Below are 25,488 nucleotides of genomic sequence, written 5' to 3'. Positions count from 1 at the left end.
GCTACAAATACTTATAAAGTTATTCAGCTTTTTAAAATGCTGCAAATTATTTCATCATATTGCCTTTACCTATCTTTTTGAAAAACAGTTGGAAATTAAACAGCTAGAATGTAACAAACAGATGACAAACTCAAATGTTTACGTTTTCAAGGCATAAATTAATTTGCATTGAACATCTATATAAGAATATATATAGCACTGACCCAAAAGACTTCTCCATTAAGCACTGGATTTGATCAACCAACTAATTATATACAAACAAGGAAAACGAAGACACAGACAACTTTTATTAAGTTTATTTATGAATAACAAAAGAGTGAGAAACACGTCCAACTAATCTCGACAATATAATAGTGATCTGGTGGTGCTAAGAGCATGTCCAAAGATGATGTGACAAAAACGGGCTCAGCAGAACAGGATTTATTCAAAACCACTGGAATAAAAACAAAAAGCAGTTAGCAAGCCAATGAAATGATTTAGCAATCATGATGTATATAAACTGATGTTAAATATGTACATTAAGATATAATTTAACAATCTTGCATTACACTAAATACACTACCATTCAAAGTTGAGGTCAGTAAGATTTTTTGCTTTTATTCATTCATGTATCACAGTTAGTTTCCTCAAAAATATGAAGCAGCACAACTGATGGCAACATTGTGAAAAGAAATGCATTTTGAGCAGAATATTATAATGATTTCTGAATGATCATGTGACACCGAAGACTGGAGTAATGATGAGAAGTTTTTTTTAAATATTTCACAATATTTCTGTATTTTAATCAAAATTAGTGAGTATGAGACATTTTAGAAAAATCTTACCGACCCCAAACTTAAGAATAAAAGTGTATATTATACTAATTTGAAAGAAGAAATACAGTTATGATATTTAATATCAGAGTTGTACTGATCTGTCATATGAAAATGTCTATAAAACCCTAAATGGTAAGCGATTATTTAGACGCATCATGAGTGATTTCAGCCTACCTGACCAGATGAGCAATGTCCCAGTTTGTTTCAGAAGACAGAGGTCCAATAATCTCCACGCCATCAGCTGTTACAATGGCAATTTCATGCTAGAGCAAGTCCAAAGAATGAGTTATTTTCTGTTTCTTAAATCGCATACAATGAAATGTACCTGAGATGATCTTTTCATGAAGGACAATAAGTTGAAAGAACAGAGCATTTCTCACCCTGTTGTACGAGCGGGCATCACGGTAGTACAGCACTTTGAGGCATCGCTCTATCAGTGCTCGTGCCTCGTCCTTTGTGATTTCTACCTTGTTCTCCAGCATCTCCCTCATCAAGGGCTGCAGAAACACAAGCTCATATGATAAGGGTTTTAGCTTAATTTAACAAGAAAGATAATCTGATGGAAAAAAGAAAAAGAAACTTACCTGAGCCAAATAAGCACCAAATCCTGTTGCTACTGTCGGGGCTTCATATGCAACTCCTAACTTGTCCACATAACCAAGAAAGCTTTAGAGAACCACAAAAAATTTGTGTTCAGTGAAAGTTAAATAACAAGACAACTCAATTAAAGGATTAGTTCACTTTTTAAAAAACTTTTGCTGATAATTTACTCACCCCCATGTCATCCAAGATGTCCATGTCTTTCTTTCTTCAGTCGAAAAGAAATTAAGGTTTTTGATGAAAACATTCTAGGATTTTTCTCCATATAATGGACTTCATTGGGTACCAAACAGTCCAAGTTCCAAATGACAGTTTCAGTGCTGCTTCAAATGGCTTTAAACGACACCAGACGATGCATAAGGGTCTTATCTTGCGAAACGAACGGTCATTTCAAAAATAAATAAAAAGATTTGTTTTATAAGCACAAATGCTCGCCTTGCTCTGTTCTGTGATGCACGTTCGTGACTCTCCTGTTCGAACTCGTTCATCAAAATGAACGAATCTTTTTTCGAGTCATTTCATTCATTCAACGAAGATCGTTTAAAGCCATTTGAAGCTGCACTGAAACTTTGCACTGACCGTTTGGTACCCAATGAAGTCCATTATATGGAGAAAAATCCTAGAATGTTTTCATCAAAAACCTTAATTTCTTTTCGACTGAAGAAAGAAAGACATGGACATCTTGGATGACATGGGGGTGAGTAAATTATCAGCAAAAGTTTTTTAAAAAGTGAACTACTCCTTTAAAGCCATTATGAAATTGTCTCTCTTTACTAAAAAAATACCATTTATAGTACTATACTTGTCACTACACCAAATTGTTACAAATTGAAAAAACTCACAGGTTTCATAATTCTCAATTTCACCAGAAACTGAATTAATAACTCCAATTAATAACAAATTACACAACTACTATAGGTATATACAACTTTAGCCAGATACAAATACATTTGACTTGACAACAACACATTCATCTTATTGTGCATGTTATAAAAGAAAATTAAAAAAAAGTTATCAAATGTTATAATTTATAATAATGTAAACTTCACATTACCAATCAGTCTTATTTTTTTTAACTCATTAGAAACCAATTCCCAAAAGAAAAAAAATCAAGGGATATCCTCTTAAAGGGATAGTTCACCCAAAAATGAACATTTTATCATAATTTACTCTCACTCAAAGATATTTTGAAGGATGTCAGTAGCCTAAAAAATACTATGCAAGTCAACGAGTGCCATCAACTGTCTGGTTACTGACATCCTCCAACAGAAGAAAAAAACTCATACAGGTTTGGAACAATTTGAGAGTAAATTATGACAATACTTTAATTTTTAGGTGAACTATCCCTTTAAATAAGTCTGATGGGTCGTGATTCTTGTTACATGCTGACTTTCAGTTGTGTGGAAACTGTCCCACCTCTCTCCATTGGAGAATCCACCAATGACCACTGTGTTCCACAAGGGGTTCATCTTGCTTCGGCGGTTGTACATGACCCGTGTGAGCCAGGAGTGGATGGCTTTAGGGGTGTAGCTGTGTCCATCTCCAAGAAGCTCCTCATCAATCCTAAAACAAACACACATCAAGTTATTGCCTATTCGCGTACACTGGTATAAGCCCTCAAAACTGACAAAGTACTCAACTGAATCATAAACAACCGTGTATACTTACACCATCTGCTCAATGACATGTTTGAGGTACTGGTAGTCAGCGTAGTCTCCTGAGGCTCCCAGCATGGTGGTGTTGTTGACCTTCATGAGTCGGGAGATGTTGCGGAAGCGCGCCAGGGACCCGTAGGAGCCGAGCATGTCAGCAGCAATGATCACACCACCAGTGAACTTCACACCCAGCACTGACGTGCCCGTTACCATGGGGTTGCTGGAGATCATTAAACATTATGAATTAAGACAAGACAAATTGAACGGACATAAACATACACTACCATGCAAAGTTTGGGATTTTTTATGTTTCAGAAAGACTCTTATGCTCAACAAGACTGCATTTATTTGATTAAAAAAATTTATTTTCAGCATCATTACTCTAGTCTTCCATGTAACATGATCCTTCAGAAATCATTCTAACATGCTGATTTGCTGCTCCATAAACATTTCTTTTATTGAGCAGCAATTATTGATTATTAACTGATTATTATTAATGTTCAGAACAGTTGTACTGTTTTGGGGGAAACCATAATAAAAAAATGCATTCTTTGATGAATAGAAAGTTCACAAGAACACCATTTTTTGAAACGGAAATATTTTGAAACATTAGAAATGTCTTTATTTCCTTGCTGAATAAAATTATTAAATAGTAAACAGAAGTGTATATGTATCGACATCATTATTAATATTTGAACCAAAACATATCAACCTATTAGTACCTTAAATCAACTGACGGCGTTTCAAGTTCACAACTTTCACATGTGCACATTGTAATATCTAATAATGTGTTGCATATTGCGGATTTCTATGCATTAACTGACTGAATTGGTTTTAAATTGTCCATTTGTATTTTAAATTATTGTTTTTATTAGTTTTTTTATTACTTTTACTTGTCTCGTTTATGTCCACACTTTCGCCAAGACATTCGTTATATAATATTGTACTATATTGTATACGTCTAACGTTAAAAGACACCGGTTTTGATATTTGCCTATTCATTAGCATTGTTGCTAACAAGCTAACTGACCACTGAACCATTCAATTACTTTTTCAATAGATCAAGCGAGTAAAAAGAGACAGATATAAACTATATTCAGGGTATAATAAAATGTATCGAAGAAATGTTAAAAAATAAATATTTGAGACAATGTCCCGGGGTAAACAGCAACTTTCCTCCATGATGATGCAGCAGAGAAACAGGCAAAGCGAAACCACAAACTGAACGACCGATAAGCGCCGAACTGAGCATTCGTGATGAACTTACAGTGTGTGTTTGATGGGTCCACATCCTGGAGCCGCACTGCTGTTACCCGGGAATGAATAAAACTGACCGGGTTTCGGTCCGTTCTCCCAGAAATTCAGCCTCAGTCCATTCGACTCCATGTTCAAGATTGACGGAAATGACGTTACTCACTCCTCTATGCGGTCCATGCCCATGCGACGCGCGCTAGGCATTATGGGATGCTGGGTTGTCTACTTTTCTTTGATTAATGTAATTTCTTTAGGTTTAAGATGGGTCGTGCTGAGAAATCAGAACCCATAATTGAAATGTTTGCAGTTTATATTTAAAGCTAAATAATAATCAATATATGAATGAATAAAAATAAAATAATATTTTGCTTATTAGGCTATTTGGATGAGCAAAAGTAATCAGAGTAGGCTATTAAAATTATTTTAAAATGTATAAAACCTGAAGCATTTCAAGCTATAGGGTCCCTCTGGAATTTCATCTAAGTATTGAAAATATAGTATATTTTAGCATATAGTCACCATGAAATCAAAAAATATATTTTTATGGAATATTGTAGTATTTATTATAAACGATTTATCAGTGCATATCATTATTTTTTAATACATGTGCCTCATTATCTTTAATAAAAAATAACCTCCCCTCTCTCTTGCAGCGACATCTCTTCTCTGATGATGTGTTTACTGGCTCAAGGGCGGGGCAACCTGTCACTCACATCAGATCGACCAATAGCAAACCATAATCATCCAATCAATTCCCCACGGACAAAATCAAGCCCCGCCCTACATTTTCTCTTGTTTGAGAAGCCGTTTCACTCGGAAATACGTCACAATAGAGTGAATAATAGGCTACATTTCAAATATTATTTTTTTTAAACTTGAGGGGGAAAATAAGTACTTAAATACATGCTGTCCTTGTGTCAACTCAAAAGAGACTAATTTAAATCTAATAAAAAGCATTGAATGGTCATGTTAACTGAAGTCATTTCTGTTCATGGTGCGCCTCATGAACCCTTCCGGCCTCACAGCGTGTAGACAGTGACATTGTGCTCAAAAACAAGCCCACCAGGACAGATTCAATTCCATTCAAATCAAGGCCATATGTTTTATCAGCTGAGTAAACGCTGTATGATCAAACATTGTGGCAGCAGGTCATCTTTGCAATACTAACAAATAAAAAGTTAGTTGGATACAGATGCTTTTCGTTTTGTTAATTTGATTCAGTTAATAATGATGATAAGATCTTATCTATAATCTTATCTATACATTTTGACATACATGTGATAATTAATTAAATTTAGATCTAATACGGATAATAAAAAAGTGCGTATACAAAATTATATTTTAATGTGTTTAATAGCAATTTTATTGTGTTGACTGTGGAAATATAGGAAACAACAAATGTAGTCAGAGGGTTATTGCCTCAGTTGCTGAATGTTGCTTAACATTATTGCTATATAGCCCTCTTGCATCTTACATTGTCACATTGAACATGAATAGAAAAAAACACAAACCATTGCAATAATTAAAACAGGATGTGCAGCAACATTGGCTGAACTCAATGTGTTTGTTGGGTTCTGCTCAGTGCTTCTAACACCCTGTGTCATGGTGAATATTTTTCTTAAAATGATCATATTTAAAATGGTAAAATCTGTTTTATTATTTATGACCAGTATCTTTCTACTGATGTTTAGTTCTCTGTAAGCAGCTGCTTTTTATTATTATTATTTTTAACTTATTACAAATTTATCTACTACGCCTTATTGACATGCATTTGTGTGCATTTTTTAAAAATTAATTTTACTTCTAATTTTGTTTTTCTGCTGGTAAGCTGGTATTTGGGTCATGTAATAATTGAAAAGAATATATAGTGAATCTTTACTGATATATCTACCCAACAATGTAACAGTAAGTGTTGTTTATCATGAAATTGGGATTCATGCCTTGAGACATAGGAAAAATTGTGATATTTGATGGTTCAAAATGCTGTAATCAACTTCAATATGCTTAGAATTCAAACGGTGTTATATTTATGACTAAAACAGGTTTAAAATCGAAATTGTTCAACATGATATTTACTGTGGACACAAAAAAGGCACTGAATCCCAGCCCAGGAACGACCCATTCACTGAAGACACTTCAGGTTTTTTGTTCTAAAAATGTCTGTAAGCAAAATGTCCTGCTATACATTTTCTCTTGTTGTTCTGTTGCTTGTTTGTGTTTTTACATTTAATATTAAGGTTTTAATTCAAAAGTATATGGCATTTGGAATGAAAAGCAGCTTTCCCCCCTGAAGGCACGCTTTTGTTTCTCCAAGTCCCCGTACCTGATTCTTGTTTTGAGCTGGAGGTTGTTTTTCCCAGTATAAGGTGCAGTGTGTCGCGTGGGACTCATTTACACAGAGCTTTGATCTACAGTCTCATTATGCGCGTGTCCCATTTAAACCAAGACGCCACCATCCACCACTTACACAAAATGCTCGAAAGGGATTTTTCAAACTAATAAGCCCATGCCCGCCAGACAATAGTGTTTGCTTTTCATGACTCTTTCCCTTTTCTTCATGGTTTCTGGTCAAATTAGTAAAAGTAACACAGCAGCTGCTCTCGATCCATTCCAGACGACACTGCTCTGCTCCAGCCTTTCTAGTTGCTTGACGATTTTGTAACAAGCTGAGCGCGCGGGTGTGTGTGGTGTTTTACACACAGATCTTTCGCGAGCTATGGAAAAAGGCGTCTGGAAAGTGGACATCAACTCACTTTGACATGTCTGGCTTTTAATGATCTGTTTTGTCTTGAACAGGACTTGCTTGTGCGCCAAAATATAATGTTGTTGTCCCTAAGATGAAGTTGTAGATTAACAACAACAATGGCACGTGCTGCGTAAACATATTGATTTCTGCGCGCGTTCCTCAGGATAGAAAACACATAATGCTTTTTAATTTAGCTGTTTTTATAGACGTTACAATCTTCACTGTACTCTTGATAACGGTGTTTTGATGGGGGTGTGAAGGCTCATTTCCCTCAAGACTTATTTTTTCAAGCTCGAGAATGAATTTCGACCAGTTGCTGGTCACGGTCGGTGGCTTTGGGAGATACCAGAAGCTTTTATATGTGTGGATATGTTTACCGCAGATCTTTCTCGGATTCCACATGATGGCGAGCGTCTTCACAGGCGCCACGCCACCCCACTATTGTCGGGGTTCGAGGATGGACGAGGACGGGTCGCTTACTGCCTCCAACCTTTCAAATGTGAACATGAGCATCTCTCTTCTGCCGGGGCACGCGGACTCGTGCACGGTAGTTTCAGGAAAGAACCGTAGTGCACGCTCCAGTTGTGAGACAGGATGGGTGTACAACCATGAGATCTTCCACAGCACCACTGTCAGTGAGGTAAACACGGGCTAATGTGACGTTCTTATTCTTAAATGAGCACAATAAATAGGCTATTATTTGACCAAACCAAATGTTATATCGTAATATATAGTAAATGTACATGTAGTTATAATAAAACTTGTATCATTTTTGTTACATAGTAGTTACTATGTTTGTTACTATGTAGTTGTTATACATAGTCTATAACAACAACATAGGCTAAATGATATATAAGTCCTCCGGGACCCAGGAATAATTTTGTTCTATGTAGTGAGCATTATATTTTAGTGAATTGAATTGAAACACCATACATGTCTCAGTTTTTGTCCTGTAAAGAGAAAATGTTTGGAGGTTTTCACCATGACCATGTCAACAACAACTCCTTGGTTTTTAAAAAATAACTGACATTAATTTAGTGATCAAATTTAGCAATCTAATGTAAATATGATCATATTTAGTAATAATCATTTAACGCTGACTAATTTTCAGATTGTTTGTTATAAATCAGCATCTATTGATTATTGCATTTTGGGAGACACAACAAGTGAATAAAGAAATAAATTAGGCCTATATATAAATGTTCTTATGAAATATTAGATATTATTATTCCCATTATTACACTTATTTTTTCATTGCATGTTGCCCCAAGAACACATTAATATGCTAATTAGATACAGTGTATAGATACATTGTATTGAATGGCATGTTATATATTCCATAACATAGTTAAGAATAATCTTTATACAAAGTTTGGTTTAAAAAAAATCCTGAAACCTAAAAATACTAAATAGAAATAAATAAATTATGTATGTGTGTGTGTATATATATATATATATATATATATATATGGATAAAAGCGTCTGCCAAATGCATAAACGTAAATGTATAATGCATCCTTGCTGAGTAAAATAACTAATTTATGTTAAAAATCTTACTGACCGCACACTTTTGAAAAGTATGTGTCCAGATATATATATATATATATATATATTACGTTTATTAAATTATACATATATTAAATTATACATTTACGTTTATGCATTTGGCATACACTTTTATCCAAAGCGACTCACGTTGCATTTCAAGGTACACATTTTACATTCTTATCAGTTCTTAGTTCTTGTTTTCCCTGGGATTCGAACCCATGACCTTGGCGTTGCAAGCGCCAACGCTCTAACTGAAGATTTGCGAGGAAGAAGCAAGTGGAAGAAAAACTCACAAAACAAATAAAAAAATAAACCAGTAATGATTTTTCATGTACTAATATCAGGGTTTTGTGTGTTTCTTTGTGCAGTGGGATCTGGTGTGTGAGAAGGCAGGTCTGAACAGTCTGGGCTCTTCTGTCTATATGCTGGGGCTGCTGGTAGGAGCTGTAGTGTTTGGAGCGATGGCAGACAGGTATACACACACATACACATCCTCACACTTCACATGTGCGCTTTGTTCGCTCAGCCCTAAACAACCTGATGGAAACTTGAAATCATGCCCTGCTCACGGCTCTATCTCTATCTCTCTTTCTTTGTTATTAATTTTTTAATACCAAATGCATGTTGCCTAGAGCTATTTATGCATCCATAGAAAGTAAATACACATCACTGTTTCCAACCTAATGGTCTGTACTTTGTATACAGGTCCTTCTCAAAAAATTAGCATATTGTGATAAAGTTCATTATTTTCCATAATGTAATGATAAAAATTAAACTTTCATATATTTTAGATTCATTGCACACCAACTGAAATATTTCAGGTGTTTTATTGTTTTAATACTGATGATTTTGGCATACAGCTCATGAAAACCCAAAATTCCTGTCTCAAAAAATTAGCATATTTCATCCGACCAATAAAAGAAGTGTTTTTAATAAAAATAAAAAAGTCAACCTTCAAATAATTATGTTCAGTTATGCACCCAATAGTCAATACTTGGTCGGGAATCCTTTTGCAGAAATGACTGCTTCAATGCCGCGTGGCATGGAGGCAATCAGCCTGTGGCACTGCTGAGGTGTTATGGAGGCCCAGGATGCTTCGATAGCGGCCTTAAGCTCATCCAGAGTGTTGGGTCTTGCGTCTCTCAACTTTCTCTTCTCAATATCCCACAGATTCTCTATGGGGTTCAGGTCAGGAGAGCTGGCAGGCCAATTGAGCACAGTAATACCATGGTCAGTAAACCATTTACCAGTGGTTTTGGCACTGTGAGCAGGTGCCAGGTCGTGCTGAAAAATGAAATCTTCATCTCCATAAAGCTTTTCAGCAGATGGAAGCATGAAGTGCTCCAAAATCTCCTGATAGCTAGCTGTATTGACCCTGTCCTTGATAAAACACAGTGGACCAACACCATCAGCTGACATGGCACCCCAGACCATCACTGACTGTGGGTACTTGACACTGGACTTCAGGCATTTTGGCATTTCCTTCTCCCCAGTCTTCCTCCAGACTCTGGCACCTTGATTTCAGAATGACATGCAAAACTGAGCAACAGTCCAGTGCTGCTTCTCTGTAGCCCAGGTCAGGCGCTTCTGCCGCTGTTTCTGGTTCAAAAGTGGCTTGACCTGGGGAATGCGGCACCTGTAATCCATTTCCTGCACATGCCTGTGCACGGTGGCTCTGGATGCTTCTACTCCAGACTCAGTCCACTGCTTCCGCAGGTCCCCCAAGGTCTGGAATCGGTCCTTCTCCACAATCTTCCTCAGGGTCCGGTCACCTCTTCTCGTTGTGTAGCGGTTTTTGCCACACTTTTTCCTTCCCACAGACTTCCCACTGAGGTGCCTTGATACAGCACTCTGGGAACAGCCTATTTGTTCAGAAATTTCTTTCTGTGTCTTACCCTCTTGCTTGAGGGTGTCAATGATGGCCTTCTGGACAGCAGTCAGGTCGCCAGTCTTACGCATGATTGCGGTTTTGAGTAATGAAACAGGCTGGGAGTTTTTAAAAGCCTCAAGAATCTTTTGCAGGTGTTTAGAGTTAATTAGTTGATTCAGATGATTAGGTTAATAGCTTGTTTAGAGACCCTTTTCATGATATGCTAATTTTTTGAGACAGGAATTTTGGGTTTTCATGAGCTGTATGCCAAAATCATCAGTATTAAAACAATAAAAGACCTGAAATATTTCAGTTGGTGTGCAATGAATCTAAAATATATGAAAGTTTAATTTGTATCATTACATTGTGGAAAATAATGAACTTTATCACAATATGCAAATTTTTTGAGAAGGACCTGTACACTAAATAGCAGTGGTTCTTAAACTACCATGGGACCCCAATACGTCTTATGATTTAAATGTTGTTAACATAACTTTAATTATAATGCTACAGAAAAACACTACTGAGAGCATATATTTGAGTTTACTTGTTCTAATTACAACAGAAGTACTAGAGAGACGTATCAGCTTTGGACAAAAGGTGGTCTTGAAGTCAACAATTATGAGAACCATTTCTATAGGGTGAATTAAAGGAGATCTATTATACTTTTCTTTGCTTTTAAAACTTTTTTTTTAGTGTGTAATTTTGCTGTTTGAGCATGAAAACGGTCTGCAAAGCACAAAGTCACTCAAAGGCAATTATTTTCTATATCAGTGTCAGTGTTTCTGAACTCCCTGAAACGCCTCCATTGTAGTCTTGAGTTTTCTTTCAAGAACGAACACATCACAATATTCCTCATTTAAATAAATCCCGCCTAAGTCATATACAGAATTAAGGCCTGGTTGAGTTAGTTATATTAGTACTGTGTTGAATCTCACGTTTATGGTAATGGGCGTTACATTTCCCAAACACACTGGAAGCTGTTCAATCACAACACACTGTTGCAACCGACCAATCAGAGCACATTATGCTTTTCAGAAGGGGGTGCTTCATAGAGACAGGAACTAAACAGAGCGTTACTGACAGACTGGGAAGAGAGGAACTTTTTCTAACATTCAAGTATAAAAACCTATTTCTCATCAAATCGTTCTCATTCTTTCTCTCTCTCTCTCTCTGTAAGGTATGGGAGGAGGTTTGCCATGCTCTTGTCTTTAGCGCTTCAGACAGTGTTTGGTGTGGCCGCTGCCTTCGCTCCAAACTTTCCCGTTTATGTCACCCTGCGCTTCTTCATTGGAATTACAGTGTCGGGTGTGATAATCAATGCATTTGTGCTAGGTGAGCCATGGCATGCTGGAATAACTCTCTAGTCTTTTGTATCAAGAAAACATTTACTTATCCATCTAATTAGTTAGCATTGATCATGCACGATTCCATCAAATGGAAAAGATGATAACTTGACAGTTGTAGATATTCACTAATGATAGAACACATGTTGAACATTAATTGACATAATTGAGGATCTATGCTTAGATACAAAAGGTTCGATGTTTGATTGTGCCCTTGAGCAAGACACTGATGATATTTTTAGTAAACACTACATGATATTTTAAGTCAAATTCACACACCTAACTCTTGCTCAATGTGACGTTGAGATTAAATGCCAACAGTAACAAATTTATTTCTTCTTTACCATAGACCTAAATACCCTTGATTGAGCCCTTAAACCCCAATCCCAACCTCCCCCAAACACTTAACCTCCCTCCACAGGCACAGAGTGGACCTGCACACAGAGACGGATGCTGGCCGGCATCTTCACCGACTACTTCTTCGGTTTCGGCTACATGTTGCTGGCGGGTGTAGCCTATCTCATCAGAGACTGGAGAAAGCTGCAGCTTGCCATCTCTGCACCAGGCTTTCTCTTCATATTCTACATCTGGTGAGACAACATAGAAGTATATGTCAAGTTAACAAGTGAATTGAGGGAATGCACGTGACGTCACCGTTGGCCGGAGTGACTGCAGTTACGCCCACAAGTGGCAAAAAGACTGAGCGGCAGCATTGGTTTTCAGTGTGAATGCTGCGGAAAAACACACAAAACGCGTCTAAAACGGGAAAGAGCTTTGAGACTGACTGTACAACTAGATTTGACAAGAAATATGAGGAATATTTTTACAGACTACCTAAAGCTACAGAACAGAGAAGCAAATAGATCGCTACAATTCATAGAAACAACTGGACTCCAGGCAGCGAAAGGTGGATTTGCAGTTATCCTTTTTGTGTCAATATGCTGAATTTAGTGGTAAAATCATTCTCTATATATTGTATTGTTATATATTGCAGTGACAACTCATCAATCAAATATTTACCACTGTATATTCTGTATAATTTGACATTTTTAAATTGACACTGACAAAAAACTATACAAGTTTTAAGTCTCTAGACGATATGATGATATATATAACATTGATAAGTGATCACCTGGATTTAGACCTGCCTATTTTGTATTTATATAAAGCATTCACATGCAAATTTGCTGTATGTATTTCCCTGGTGTCGAAATCAGGCACATATAAATGTCAGGAAACACGATTCCTGGCTGCATGTTAATATCCATGGATCACTGGATCTTTAGTAAGTTGTAAGGAACACTAGATTGAGTCCAATCTTTAGTTTAAACTGATAATCGTTTGTTTTACTTGCGTTTTCGCAGTTTCCCCTATTAAATCCAGTCACGCAGCAGCTCTTCTGCCACTCAGTCCGGCTGAGGAAAGTGACGTTAATGCATTCCCTCTATATCAAATAACTTCATTTTAGGGCTGTCAATGGACAGCATCTAAATTAAAAGTTTGTAAATATATAATATATGTGTGTGTACAGTATATTTATATAGATTCACAAACCTTTATGTTAGATGTGATTAATCGATTTGACAGCACTACTTAATTTGATATTTTTGGGGGTCTCTTATGCTCACCAAGGCTGATTAATAATACAGAAAAAATATTATGAAATTTTGTTACAATTTAAAATGTCTGTTTTAAATTGTTCAAATGTAATTTATTCCTGTGATCAAAGCTGAATTTTCACATGATCCTTCAGAAATCATTCTAATATGCTGATTTGGTTTATTTATTATTTCGATCAATGTTGGTAAACAGTTTTTTATTTTGTCTGAACTTTTGTGTAAACTGTATGTATTATATGAAGTGATTGTAACTTTATTTGATGTCACATTTTAAAATAAGTATTTAGATATAAAAGTGTACAGTTATTACTATTAATAAGAATACTAAAATAATGAATTTGAAGCATTGATAGTATAATTTGTATATGTATCTGACATTACACAATAAGGCTCAGAGACTCTTTTCCTCATAAATGAGTATATAAAAAGTCTCTCTTTCACTCTCTCTATCACTCTTTTTACTTGACTTCCTCCCTTCCTCTGCTTTTATCGTTCTGACAACATAAATCTCTCCTCTCCTCCTTTTTCTCAGGGTTCTTCCGCATTCAGCCCGTTGGCTGTTGGTGAATAACCGAAAGGAAGAGGCGATTGATCTTCTGCGCAAGGCGGCTACGGTCAATGGCCGCAGCTTACCTCCCTCTGTTCAGGTACCACACACTTTCTCATGGACTTGCTTTACTCTTTCTGGCTTTTTTCCGTTACGCCTCTGGCACAATCTTCAAATCCCATAAAAACTCTTGATAGCTCTGTTAGCATCACCATGACAACAACCAACCCCCACCCTAGGAAACCAAGGAGCCTTTGTCTGTAGTCTTTAGGAAGTGATAGTCTGAAGCTTTGGTTCACAACACCAGGGTAACAAGGAGATGACTTTCACATCGTCCGATCATCAAGTGCATTTGCCAAGGTTTCTCCCATCGTCCCCAATGTGTGTCTATAAATGTTTGTTTTGAAAACAGGATGTTTTTATAGCATTTGCTACAGTGTTATAAAGCATCACTTCTGTTATCACAGGTGGAGCAATACGAGGGCCCGCACGGACGCAGTCAATATACAGCTGTCGATCTGCTCCGGACCCCCCAGATGAGGAGGAGAACGCTCATACTCTTCTACATCTGGTGAGATGTAGCTGTGTGTAGATGTATAGCTGCTACACTTACACATTGTTTATATATAATATATATATATTGCTTTATTTATTTGTATAATTTATTGTCCATCTTTTTGTATATCTATTTTTTGCATTACTGTTGTCTTTTCTTAGTCTTCATGAATGTGTTACCGTTGTTCCCTGAAGGAACTGTGTTTCGTTTTTAACAATTGCCACGCAATGTGCTAAAAATTACAATAAAGTTGACTTTGACTTTGACTATAGTTTCAATAAATTACACGTTTCTTCGACTTCAGGCACTTTTATATCCATTTATATATTTTTATTAAAACTCAGAGACTAAGAGTGTTATATGAAGGTCACATTAAAAGTGTTGCCTTGCCTTCTTTTTTTATTCTTGCTGTATTTCAAATGCCCTTTATGTGAATGTTTTACCCTGGTCCCATAACATGAAAATTCATCATATTAATATTAATATTATTCAAGGTAAATGTCACCCCCTAAATAGGATATTTTTGTTGTGTATCATTTCCAATCATGCTGTAATTTTGTCAAATTCTGCAAAAAATACCTAAAATATTATTTAATTGTGTATATATTTAGGATACATAACATTCTAGTTATGAAAGTAGAAAGGATTCTGCCATTTTATTTCTTTTCTTTTTTTAAAGGGATAGTTCACCCAAAAAATGTAAATTCTGTCATTAATTATTTACCCTCGAAAGACTTTCGTTCATCTTCAGAACACAAATCAAGATATTTTTTGTCCCTTTATGTCCCTCAATTGACAGCTACACAACTAACACTTTGACATTTCAAAAACTCCATAAAGAGAATGTAAAACTAATCCATATAAATTGAGTTGAATTGATTCAATTCAATTGAATTGGTTTAGTCCAAATTTTCTGAAAAGACTCTATCGCTTGAGCTTTGGGCTTTTACACACTTATAAACATTCATCAACTCACACATCAGTTGTGGTAAACAGAAATCAAGCATGTTCGCTTGACATGCGAGAACCAATGAGGTTCATTCTCATGTAAAGCAATTGAGTCTCTTCAGAAAATATGGACATAAGCACTCAATTTATTTGGATTAGTTTTACGATTACTTTATGAACTTTTTGAAGTGTCAAAGTGGTAGTTGCGTAGCTGTCAATGGAGGGACTGAAAGCTCTCAGATTTCATCAAAAAGATTTCCATTTGTGTTCCGAAGATGAATGAATTCCTAATTAATGACAGAATTTTTGGGTGAGCTATCCCTTTAAATGCTATTAAACACACATTACAGATTAAGCACATAATCTAAAATGTGATGGAAATGACACTGTGGTGAAAATCCATGACTTTAGTTAAAAAACAAAAACAAAGAGTCTCCAGTCAGAGTGTGAAAAGTGTCTTTTAAGGGTTTATTTTCTAAAAGTCCACATGCCCATAGCTGAACAATCACCCACAAACTCTATTGTGTGCAGTGTATATGTACAGTATTCAGTGTTTGAAGTCATGCCCTTCACACGCACATAAAGGTCTTTCTTAATTGACTCTTTGTCTCTGTGTTTCTCCAGGTTTGTTAATGTGTTGGTGTATTATGGTCTGTCTCTGGGTGTGTCTGACCTTGGATCAGACCTTTACCTCACTCAGTTCATGTTTGGATTGGTGGAAATTCCCGCAAGGTCACTGGTGTTGGTTCTCCTGCCCTGCAGTCGACGAGTCCCGCTGAGTGTATTCCTGGCCGTGGGAGGCGGTGCATGTCTGCTTACACTCACTGTTCCAGCAGGTGACCACTCAAACATGCCCAGAGACACTTTTCTAGTCCTTTTACTGTGGTAAAGGACAGGGTGTAGTATTTTATTACACTATTGTGGCCATTCCTACTCTTGTTTCCATCTTCTTTCTCTCAGACAGTGCTCATATCCGAACTGGTTTGGCCATGGTGGGGAAATTTGGAATTACAGCATCTTTTGCAATCATCTATATTTATTCTGCGGAACTTTTTCCAACTGTTCTCAGGTACTCGCATTCGCATCATATATACAATGGATATGACAAAATCTATACACCCTTGTTATAAACAAGTTTTTTTGTGATGTAAAAAATGAAACAAAGATAAATCACATCAGAACTTTTGCACCTTTAATGTAAAAATTTACAATCTATGCAATGCCACCGAAAACCAAAGTGACACATTTCAGAAAAAAAGATAAAAATTAAAAATTAAATTAATTTTTGACTGCAAAAGTGAGCACACCCTTTCATAATTGGTATGTGGATGTGTTCAGAATTAACTAATCATCAAGCCCATGTGAAATAGTACACGCAGTGACTGTGTATATATAAAATGGCATTTTGTATCAAGTTTTTGATAAAACTATATCTTTATATGGGTCATATTATGCTCATTTACAGATTCATAATTTGTTTATGGGGTCTACTGAATACATTTATATAATTTAATGTTAACTATTTTTCATTAGTTTATATTGTTGCAGCACCTGTTTTCACCCTCTGTCTGAACGCTCTGTTTTAGGGTCCGTTTCATACGTTTTTGTCCTTTCATTTACACAAAAACAGCATTTTGGGGGCTTGAAAATGCAAGAAAATGGGTTTCAAATGGGTTTTTCATACGCATGCTAATTACGTGTCCAGTCTATAGGCGCATTGTGTTTCTTTCTATGGTTTCTTCATCAAGTGACATCGTTAACTACTGGCCTGGCATCATAATACAGCAATTTTAGTAGATTTCGCGGATTCGTGTGAATGGGGATTGTTTTGACAAGGTTGTCGTCTGTACTTGAACAAAGCAAAGAAAAATTTTTCAGTTATTAGTACATAATTGTCAAATAAACGTACCCTTATTTTCTGGTTCTTTAAAACACGCCTTCCAGAAAGCACACTCTGCTCTGATTGGTCTTCCGGCCGCAGTCTGTTGTCAAGTCACCTTTATTTAAATAGCTCTTTTTACAATACTGATTATTTCAAAGCATTTTGTTGTGATTGGTTAACCTTTTAGAGGGTGTATCAGAAATGTAACGGCCCTTACCATAACCGGCGAGTGTTACTGCTTAGAGGACATTGACATTGTAAACATTGACATGTCTATGACTGTAAACACTCCTGTAACTGCGCTAACTATGATTTCTTTCTAAACATTTGTGCTTTGAAACAATGTGCATTGTGAAAGCACTGTACAGATAAATACGCCTCTACTGGGAGTGAAGAGCTGCTTGCTATTGTCAAACATTATGGGGAAATAATTTCTAATATGCCTTTTGTGTCTACAGGCAAACAGGTATTGGTGTTTCCTCGATGTTCGCACGGATGGGTGGAGTTTTAGCGCCATTAATAAACCTGCTTGGACGCCACACACCTGTTGTGCCAATGGTGATATTTGGCGCCACCCCTCTGCTCGCTGCAGTGTTTGCCCTCGCACTGCCGGAGACTGCCAATCAACCACTACCAGACAGCATTTATGATACAGAGAAGTACAAAACGACACCTCCTCATACACTTGGACAGTTCACCCAAAAATGAAAGCCCTTTAACCCTGCTAACACATCTCTCAAACAGTTTCTTCTCTTTTTTTCTCCTTTAGATCTACTCTGAAATATGACAGACAAATTTCTGTCCATACCAGCCAATCACCAAGCAGCACAGACGGACAGGAACTGCAGAGTTTAGCAGATGAGTCCAGATAGGCATACATGATCACACACAAACTCTATGCAGTATTTCTTTATAGTGTGTTTTTCTTTATCAGTCATGCTGATGACCGTGAAACTTGCTAATGGTTCTGGTTTTGATACATTTTGATAAATTTCATAATTTTTTTTGGAATGGCTGTAGGTTGTGTATTTAACTGAATTACATCAGGACTAGCAGTTTTAATAAAACTAAAGTGTAAAGTTTAAAACATGGATGAGTGGCTCTGAAAGCAATGCGATTGGTGCATCGCTTCTCTCTATCCACCCAAACTGTTTATCTGGCCTCTCTATGCAAAACAGATATGCTCCAAACAAACATTTGTGAATGAGAAAGCTAAACAAAATAAATTCAGTTCAGTTTTAACAGATATTCATATTTAAAATGTGTGTTTTTTCTTCTGGTAAAAGGGCAAAAAATATTGATGACTCATCTTGCACTAGAGATTTTTGACCAATCAGATGCTCTTTAGAATGAGAACGTCCCTCCCACTAGCACCACTGGCAACTGACTAGCAACTTTTATGAGTGTTTGGTCAAGTGGAGAGAAAACCAGTGCCTTCTTTGTAATGTAGTCCTTTATGTATGTGTCAGTGTTTGGGAATTACACCATATTTGTCTTATGGGCTTGCATTTAATTTAGCTTGAGACAATTCCCAAAGCTTCTGCCTGTTTGAAATTGTTTTATTAGCATGTTAGTATCCTGAATAGCCTCAGTAACTACAGGGAAAAGTATCTTGTTTAGTGCTGATTTGTCTGCATTTAGTATTTCTATTGATTTTAGTGAAAAAACTTCATCATACGCACAATTAAAGTGGTTTAATGTCAGTGTGGGATTGATAAACCATGTCTTTCCAACTTTCCTTGAGCCAATGATGCATACACACACACACTACTACAGCCAGACTTCAATCTCAGCCATACACTGCCAAATGACACAATCTAGTTTTTAACTTTATATATGGACATTAACTTTTTAAAAACAGGGAATTGTAGCTTTACTGCATGACATTTTTTGATAGAAATTAACTATTTTATTATAGGCCTAATGCAATTTATTTAATGTTCTCAATGTTGACAGGGGATCAGATCTTAAAGGGATACTTCCACTGACATAAAAAACATCTGTCAATTCATTATTACAATTTAAACCCTTGGGCTGTCCTATAAAATAGTTGCTGTGTACTATAAGATTTACGTGCTGTGGACAGTCATGCGGAAACACTGTTCGTTTGTAAAGTTTTCGTTTCAGCGTTTGACGAGGAAAAATGTCAAATGGTGACAGAAAACGTATCAATTGAAGTTAAGAAAAGACTCATTCTTACCTTTATTTTCCGAAAAATTCAGGAAAAAACCTGATAGTACCTTCGGCAATGTATAATTTGAGGACGTGTAATGCCAGAGCTTTTATATAAAAAGGTCACGTGCTACGCTCGTCCAGTCAATGACACTGACACCCGATTTTTAGAATAACCCGGGGATAACCAACCCAGGGTTAAGCCTAGTCCCGGACTAAAATGCATGTTTGAGCAGTTTTGTTTCAGGATGCACATCAATAGAACTATCCCTTTAACCAAAACATTTTCATATCACAACATGTTTATTAGGATCTTAAGGCTTTTACTCTGTCATGAGATGTTAAATGATTTGTAACTGCCTGGTCCTCCAGTGAAAGGCAAGGTCTTGCAATGTGAGGAAATGAAAAGACGCTGAGATGACATGAGAATAAAGCAATTAGAGTCTAATGAAGCTGTTATATAGGCCTGCTAGTTGCTGATCATTGCCTGTGGACAAGTATGAGTGAGTGTTACTTTTGCTGCATGATGCAAGTCTTAATGTGATTTTACAATGAACAAGCAGTTTGTTATTAAGACTTTCCATGTATTGGCATGCAGACTGAAGCACAATAAAACTGTGATCAATTGTCCAGCACCCATGATCAATTAAAACCAATGAAAACAATTCCGCTGTTGTGTGATTTTCTTTGAAGGATGTATATGTGTATTAGGCTAATGTAACGTAAGTAGCATCAGTGGCCACGCCACAGTTGTTGTCTTTCATGGACATTAGTACATAGCCATCATTGCCCCAGTAAGTGGACCATGAGTTCTTCACTAGCCAGTAGGGCTCGTTCTCTAATATCCCATAACCGACTGCTAGCACTGCATGATCCAAGTCATCGGTCCCGTTTTCTATGGATATAGAAAAATTAAACATGAATTGTTGGTTACTATATAAAAAATAAAAAAAATACTATATACTTGATTTAAAGTAATCTGTAAGACAATTCTATGTTCAAAATAGTATGCATGAGTATGTACATGAGTATGAAATATAAACTGCATGATATTATCATATTTGTTTTTTAGGATGTAACGAGGGAAACAAAAATGACTGCAGTATACAGGCAATACATATTCCATATATTAGACACAATACACACACAATATAAAAAAAAATCTGAAATAAAATTTTGCAGATTGAAACATTTTGAAAATTACTGTGTAGGCTATATCAATAACATTACATTTAGTAAAAAAAAAAAAAAAGATTTTTTTTTTTACAAAATTTAATATTATTAGTGAGGCAGAATGTGTGAAGACTCACTGCAGGCCGGTTCGTAGTAGACTCCGTTGCTGTAGAAGGAGAAGGAACGGTGAGCAGCGTCGATGCTGACTGCTACCGGACCAAATTTAAAGATAGCGACCTTCAGTGCCTCAATATCACCACTGGTCACGTTAGTGTAACCACTCAACTGTGCCACCATGGAGGACTTATCGTAGTGACACAAACCATTCTGAAACACACACAGTCATCTGATTAGTGACTCGTTTAACCATCCGTATCTGATGGACCGAAATCTTAATTTCTACTTTCTAGAAAGCAAATTATAATAGGTGGACCTTTTCATGCAAACTGGAAATATTGTTTCCCCATCATAGAGGTCAATTATAACCGAAACAACTATTTGAATCAGTCAGACACGAGATGTGCGTGTGGTGTATGTACACACACCATGCCCATATATCCTCCATAGCTCTCAGCGGTTGAAATGCCACCATGCTTCATGATCCACTCAAAAGCTCTCCACTCCTCTCCTCCGTCACAACCATTATTCCCAAATCCCCATGTGCAGTCGACCAGCATCTGCTGGGACAATGATGTCAGCTGTCCCGTCTAAAAGAGAGGGAAAGACAAGGACTAGTTCAAATCGGTGTCAGTGAGGTAAAAAACTCCATTCAGTTGGACAATGCAAAGACAAGATGAAAGAAACTCATACAGATTTGGAACAATTTGAGGCTGAGTAAATGATGACAGATTTTTCATTTTTTTGTGAACTATCCCTTTAGAAATGGCCGTGCCGTCTTACAAAATGAGGCGGATATGGGCTGTGTTCCAGTCCACTTTTAGACACGCACTTGCAAACTTCCCTAAGCACTTCCCCTCGGGGGAATCCATGCCGCCATTTTGAAGTGCGTTCCACTTCGTGAAGTGGACGAGGGAAGTTTATATGGACAGACCCTCGTTCCCTCGAGTTTGACCGATGGAGCGAGTCTACTTCATATGTACACTTCAGGCAGTTCCATATACCACAATGCAACACGATTGTGACGTTACCGCAGATCTCGTCTAATAACCACCACCACAAACAACTCTATGGTATATTAATTATAATTTTTTTTTAATTTGAAACAACCCAAACACACCTATATACATTTGGATGCTGCATTAAACAAGTTCTTAAAGGGAAAAAAAATTAAATAATAAATCAACTCCATAGCTGATTCCAAGTGATCAAGGGCTTAGGACGTTCCAGTTCAGCCCATTTGCAGTTTCCGCCAGTAGTGGCCACTCCTGCAACGGAAGCAATGACACACATCCGAGTGAACGAGACGGAGGGAAGTTAGCGAGTGAAGGGCATGACAATTTTGGACTGGAACGCAGCCATGGAGTCTGGAGTTTGTGGTGTAGATTTACCTTCAGGAAAAGTGCTCCCTCTAGTGTTCCAGTGGAGGCAAAGCTCCAGCAGGATCCACACACTGCCTGGTCTTTCACAGGCGTCACAGCACCTGAAAATACATGCGAGTATATCGGTGTGTGTATCATTTAAATCACTCTTGCAATACTAAACATCCAAAGAAAGATTCTGACTTCACATACAACTCAACAAATATGAACAAGAATCACACACCATGCAGCCTCCAGTCTATTGAATCAGGGGTGGCTATAGAGCGCACTTCAGTGGGAAAAGGCTGAGCCTTTCTGTGAACATGAGATCTTTTACATCCTCTCATCATGGCCAACTCTTCCTGAGACCGATCCGCCAGGTGATTCACAGAGAGGGAGAACGAAAGACCAGCTCTGTTCATAGAGTGCACATACCTGAAGAAGAAAAGGACGTAAAACTCAGATAAGATCACTCATTATGTAATTGTATAGTTTATTGTGGATCCATATTCTCATTGGTTTCTAGATAGATGTTTCTAGATGTCTATGTACTGTCACCAAAGAAAATTCATCAATGATACACAGTCTTTATTTAAAATTAAAATTTGCTGTTTAAAAAAAGTTACTGTTTTTTTTACAGCGTCCTTGTTTCACGTTACTTGTAGTTACTGTAGTAATAACTATAAATTATGCATAATTGCATGCAACGAACGCTAAATCAAACCCCAATCCTAACTCTAAACCTATAGTAAGTGCATGTAGTTATTATTACTCAGTACTTACATGTATGATTACACTGTAACATGGACACCTTCAAATAAAATGCAATCAAAAAACAAAACAATGTAAGACCATTTTAAAAGGCTAGTTGCCACAAATACCCTCATATACTATACCACTTAAAAACTAGCCTTTCTAAAAATGCCAATCACTATACTATTGTCATAATAATAATAGTAATGCAACCAAAACAAAGTAACCATTCAGCATCAGATTCTGCTTGTCGTCAAACATAAATGTCATTTAAAAATTTTTATATTTTTTCTCCCAAAAATGTGTGCCTTTAATATGTTTAATTTTACATAAATTTAAATATTATAAAAGCAATCCAGGTCATGCTGTATCGTGAATATAATCATGGCTATGGGGGTAGCATGTTGTGCCTAACAACTATTCACAATATAGCAGCCTTTCATAGCATGTTGTTTAATAAAAATAGATTTGCAATAAAATAAGTTAAAACTTTATTACAAATCAAATCACCAAATCTCTAGGAATATATATATGTTTTTTTCCTCACCGAATATTATGTACAAAGTTATGCTCGCGCTCCTCGTGCTCCTTCTCACTTTCATACTGACGCTCAAACTTCTCCTTAAAGTGACCGAACATACGGTGGGCGTGGCTAACAGGAGAGGTGTGGACCAGGTCTCGAATGGGGTTGGCCAATAAATGATGCTCCATACCAGGACCAGGAAAGCCGCCACAGGTAATTTCTAAACACAAGAGTGAGCATTCGATTAGATGGTCTGTAAGTAGCAGAAACATGCCATGTCACTGAATGTGTGTTCTACAGTTACCTCCCGGTAGTTTGAAAATGTCAGAGTCAGTTCGAGGGCTGAAGTCACTGTAATCAATAATGTATTTGTCGTAGTGGGATCCCAAAAGTGTGTTGAAGCCCATCATTTCATAGTGGTACGGGATGGCTGGGGAATCATGTCCCTCTGGACGTGTGACCCACAGACGATAGGTGTTCTTCTTATTACCAACTTGTGTGACATTTTTCCAGACCTCACACAGAATGCCTGCGTAATACTCAATCTTCTCAAACTGCAAAACAAACAATGATTTTATACACATTTCAGCATTGTTGCAGGTTTGAACAACATGAGAATAAGTAAATGATGAGGGAATTTTCACTTTTAGGTGAACTGGCCCTTTAAGTAGTACATACTTCGAAGCCCTGCAGATCAGGTAGTGCTGTCTGTGGACGTATTGGATCTTCCTTTGTGCCATTAAGCTGGAAACACTTCATAGTATTGAATTCTGTCTCAGTGGTAACTGGTGTGATCTTGTAAGTGACACCATAATCCAAGTCGTTTCCAATAAAAAAAGTGCACACTTGACCTGTAGATTGCAGCTATTAGTAGAAACAACAATTCAATTTGAATACTGCCTGATTTAATCATCTGATGATGACTGACCATGATAATAGTCGATGCGACCTCGGTTCCCCTTAAGGTCGTACCAAGCTTCAAACGGCTCCTTTATCTCAGCATAAGGCAAAGTCAGCATACCTACAAAAAAGAGGTAACAAACTGAAAAAGAAGTGTACTGTACTGGGAAGTACTTTGTAATTAGGCAGAAATGAACCTTTGACATGATACATCTTTCCAAAATCAGGAACTGGTCTGCCACCAACTGGTGTGGCATCTGGAAAAGAAAACAGAGTATCAGAATTATTTTCAATAACTTTCACTTTTATGTATTGACAAATGCACAAACATAATATAGCCTACACACTACGAATACTTAAAACCTTACTAAGCCTAAATATGCTATTGCATTCTCCCTCAACACGTTCAGTAGGCTATTCAAAACAGCACAGGAAATCTATGGCAGCCATTAAATCACGAGATGAACTATCTCTGAGATATTATAATGTTTTCTTCCTGTTGTCATGTTGTTTTCTCTTTACCTGCAGCACAGAGCAGAAGCACGAACCCAGCTAGAAGACGCCACATAGTGCAGTCTAAAGCAGATAAACATCCACTGGAGATGGAAAATAAGCTTTCGTCCGTCTTAAAGTCAGTCCCGAAACAAAACTACTTGATTGTCTGTTTGCGCTCGTGACGAGGCGCGATAACAGAAGTTGTTCCAATAAAAACACGCGAGGGAGGGTCATATGACAGGAGGGTATTGCTGTCACATGACTGAAGTCAGCTGTTTTATGTCATCACTGGCGGATTCTTACTAGAAGTTCACGGTGTATTATTAAACAAGATTGGTTCACTAGACGAATCCTGTATATCAGAATTAAGCATCAAAACGAGAAAGATGAACCGTAATGAAAGTGAAATGTGTTGAAATGAGAGATGGGAAGTAACTTTGCAGAAATGCCCGAAACATGAGATGAGCAACTGACAACAACAAATCATCACATATAATGCATGACTTGCTGGTTTAAATAAAATTAATAGTGACTTAATTTTACAATTCTAACATATTTCGAGAGTTTACATAAACTCCCCTGTACATCAGTAGAAGACGATGTACTTT

The 25,488-nt window shown here is 36.9% G+C and overlaps 3 protein-coding genes across 4 annotated transcripts; 1 reads left to right on the top strand and 2 right to left on the bottom strand.

The window, feature by feature from the left end:
- Nucleotides 1-280: 280 nt before the first annotated feature.
- On the bottom strand, nucleotides 281-4,497 carry psmb4 (proteasome 20S subunit beta 4). The gene is made up of 7 exons (XM_077195871.1): nucleotides 4,338-4,497; nucleotides 3,084-3,290; nucleotides 2,832-2,978; nucleotides 1,400-1,481; nucleotides 1,196-1,312; nucleotides 990-1,078; nucleotides 281-433 (listed from the first exon to the last, which is right to left on the bottom strand). Exons 1-7 carry the CDS (start codon nucleotides 4,454-4,456, stop codon nucleotides 421-423), a joined length of 774 nt encoding a protein of 257 aa, XP_077051986.1. The 5' UTR covers nucleotides 4,457-4,497; the 3' UTR covers nucleotides 281-420.
- Nucleotides 4,498-6,717: 2,220 nt separating this feature from the next.
- Nucleotides 6,718-20,223, top strand: LOC143702270 (solute carrier family 22 member 13). Of its 2 annotated transcripts, none has more exons than XM_077195866.1 (10): nucleotides 6,718-7,710; nucleotides 8,987-9,090; nucleotides 11,669-11,823; nucleotides 12,256-12,424; nucleotides 13,986-14,100; nucleotides 14,468-14,571; nucleotides 16,129-16,340; nucleotides 16,465-16,573; nucleotides 17,845-18,045; nucleotides 18,156-20,223. In XM_077195866.1, exons 1-10 carry the CDS (start codon nucleotides 7,369-7,371, stop codon nucleotides 18,256-18,258), a joined length of 1,614 nt encoding a protein of 537 aa, XP_077051981.1. In that variant the 5' UTR covers nucleotides 6,718-7,368; the 3' UTR covers nucleotides 18,259-20,223. The 2 variants fall into 2 exon arrangements, 1 of the variants encoding a protein (XP_077051981.1); XR_013190415.1 differs by having other exon boundaries at nucleotides 6,970-7,710; nucleotides 16,469-16,573.
- LOC143702268 (digestive cysteine proteinase 2) lies at nucleotides 19,843-25,112 on the bottom strand. Its single transcript, XM_077195859.1, has 11 exons — nucleotides 24,908-25,112; nucleotides 24,583-24,642; nucleotides 24,414-24,506; nucleotides 24,164-24,336; nucleotides 23,790-24,039; nucleotides 23,510-23,705; nucleotides 22,454-22,644; nucleotides 22,240-22,331; nucleotides 21,277-21,438; nucleotides 20,869-21,058; nucleotides 19,843-20,453 (listed from the first exon to the last, which is right to left on the bottom strand). Exons 1-11 carry the CDS (start codon nucleotides 24,951-24,953, stop codon nucleotides 20,266-20,268), a joined length of 1,641 nt encoding a protein of 546 aa, XP_077051974.1. The 5' UTR covers nucleotides 24,954-25,112; the 3' UTR covers nucleotides 19,843-20,265.
- Between the last annotated feature and the right edge of the window lie 376 nt (nucleotides 25,113-25,488).

This window comes from Siphateles boraxobius, unplaced genomic scaffold (assembly GCF_051911475.1).
Source record: "Siphateles boraxobius isolate OS27281-9 unplaced genomic scaffold, OSU_SipBor_1 35, whole genome shotgun sequence".
NCBI lineage: Eukaryota > Metazoa > Chordata > Actinopteri > Cypriniformes > Leuciscidae > Siphateles > Siphateles boraxobius.
The sequence above is the reverse complement of the archived record's forward strand: the minus strand, read 5'-3'. Positions and strand labels throughout refer to the sequence as shown.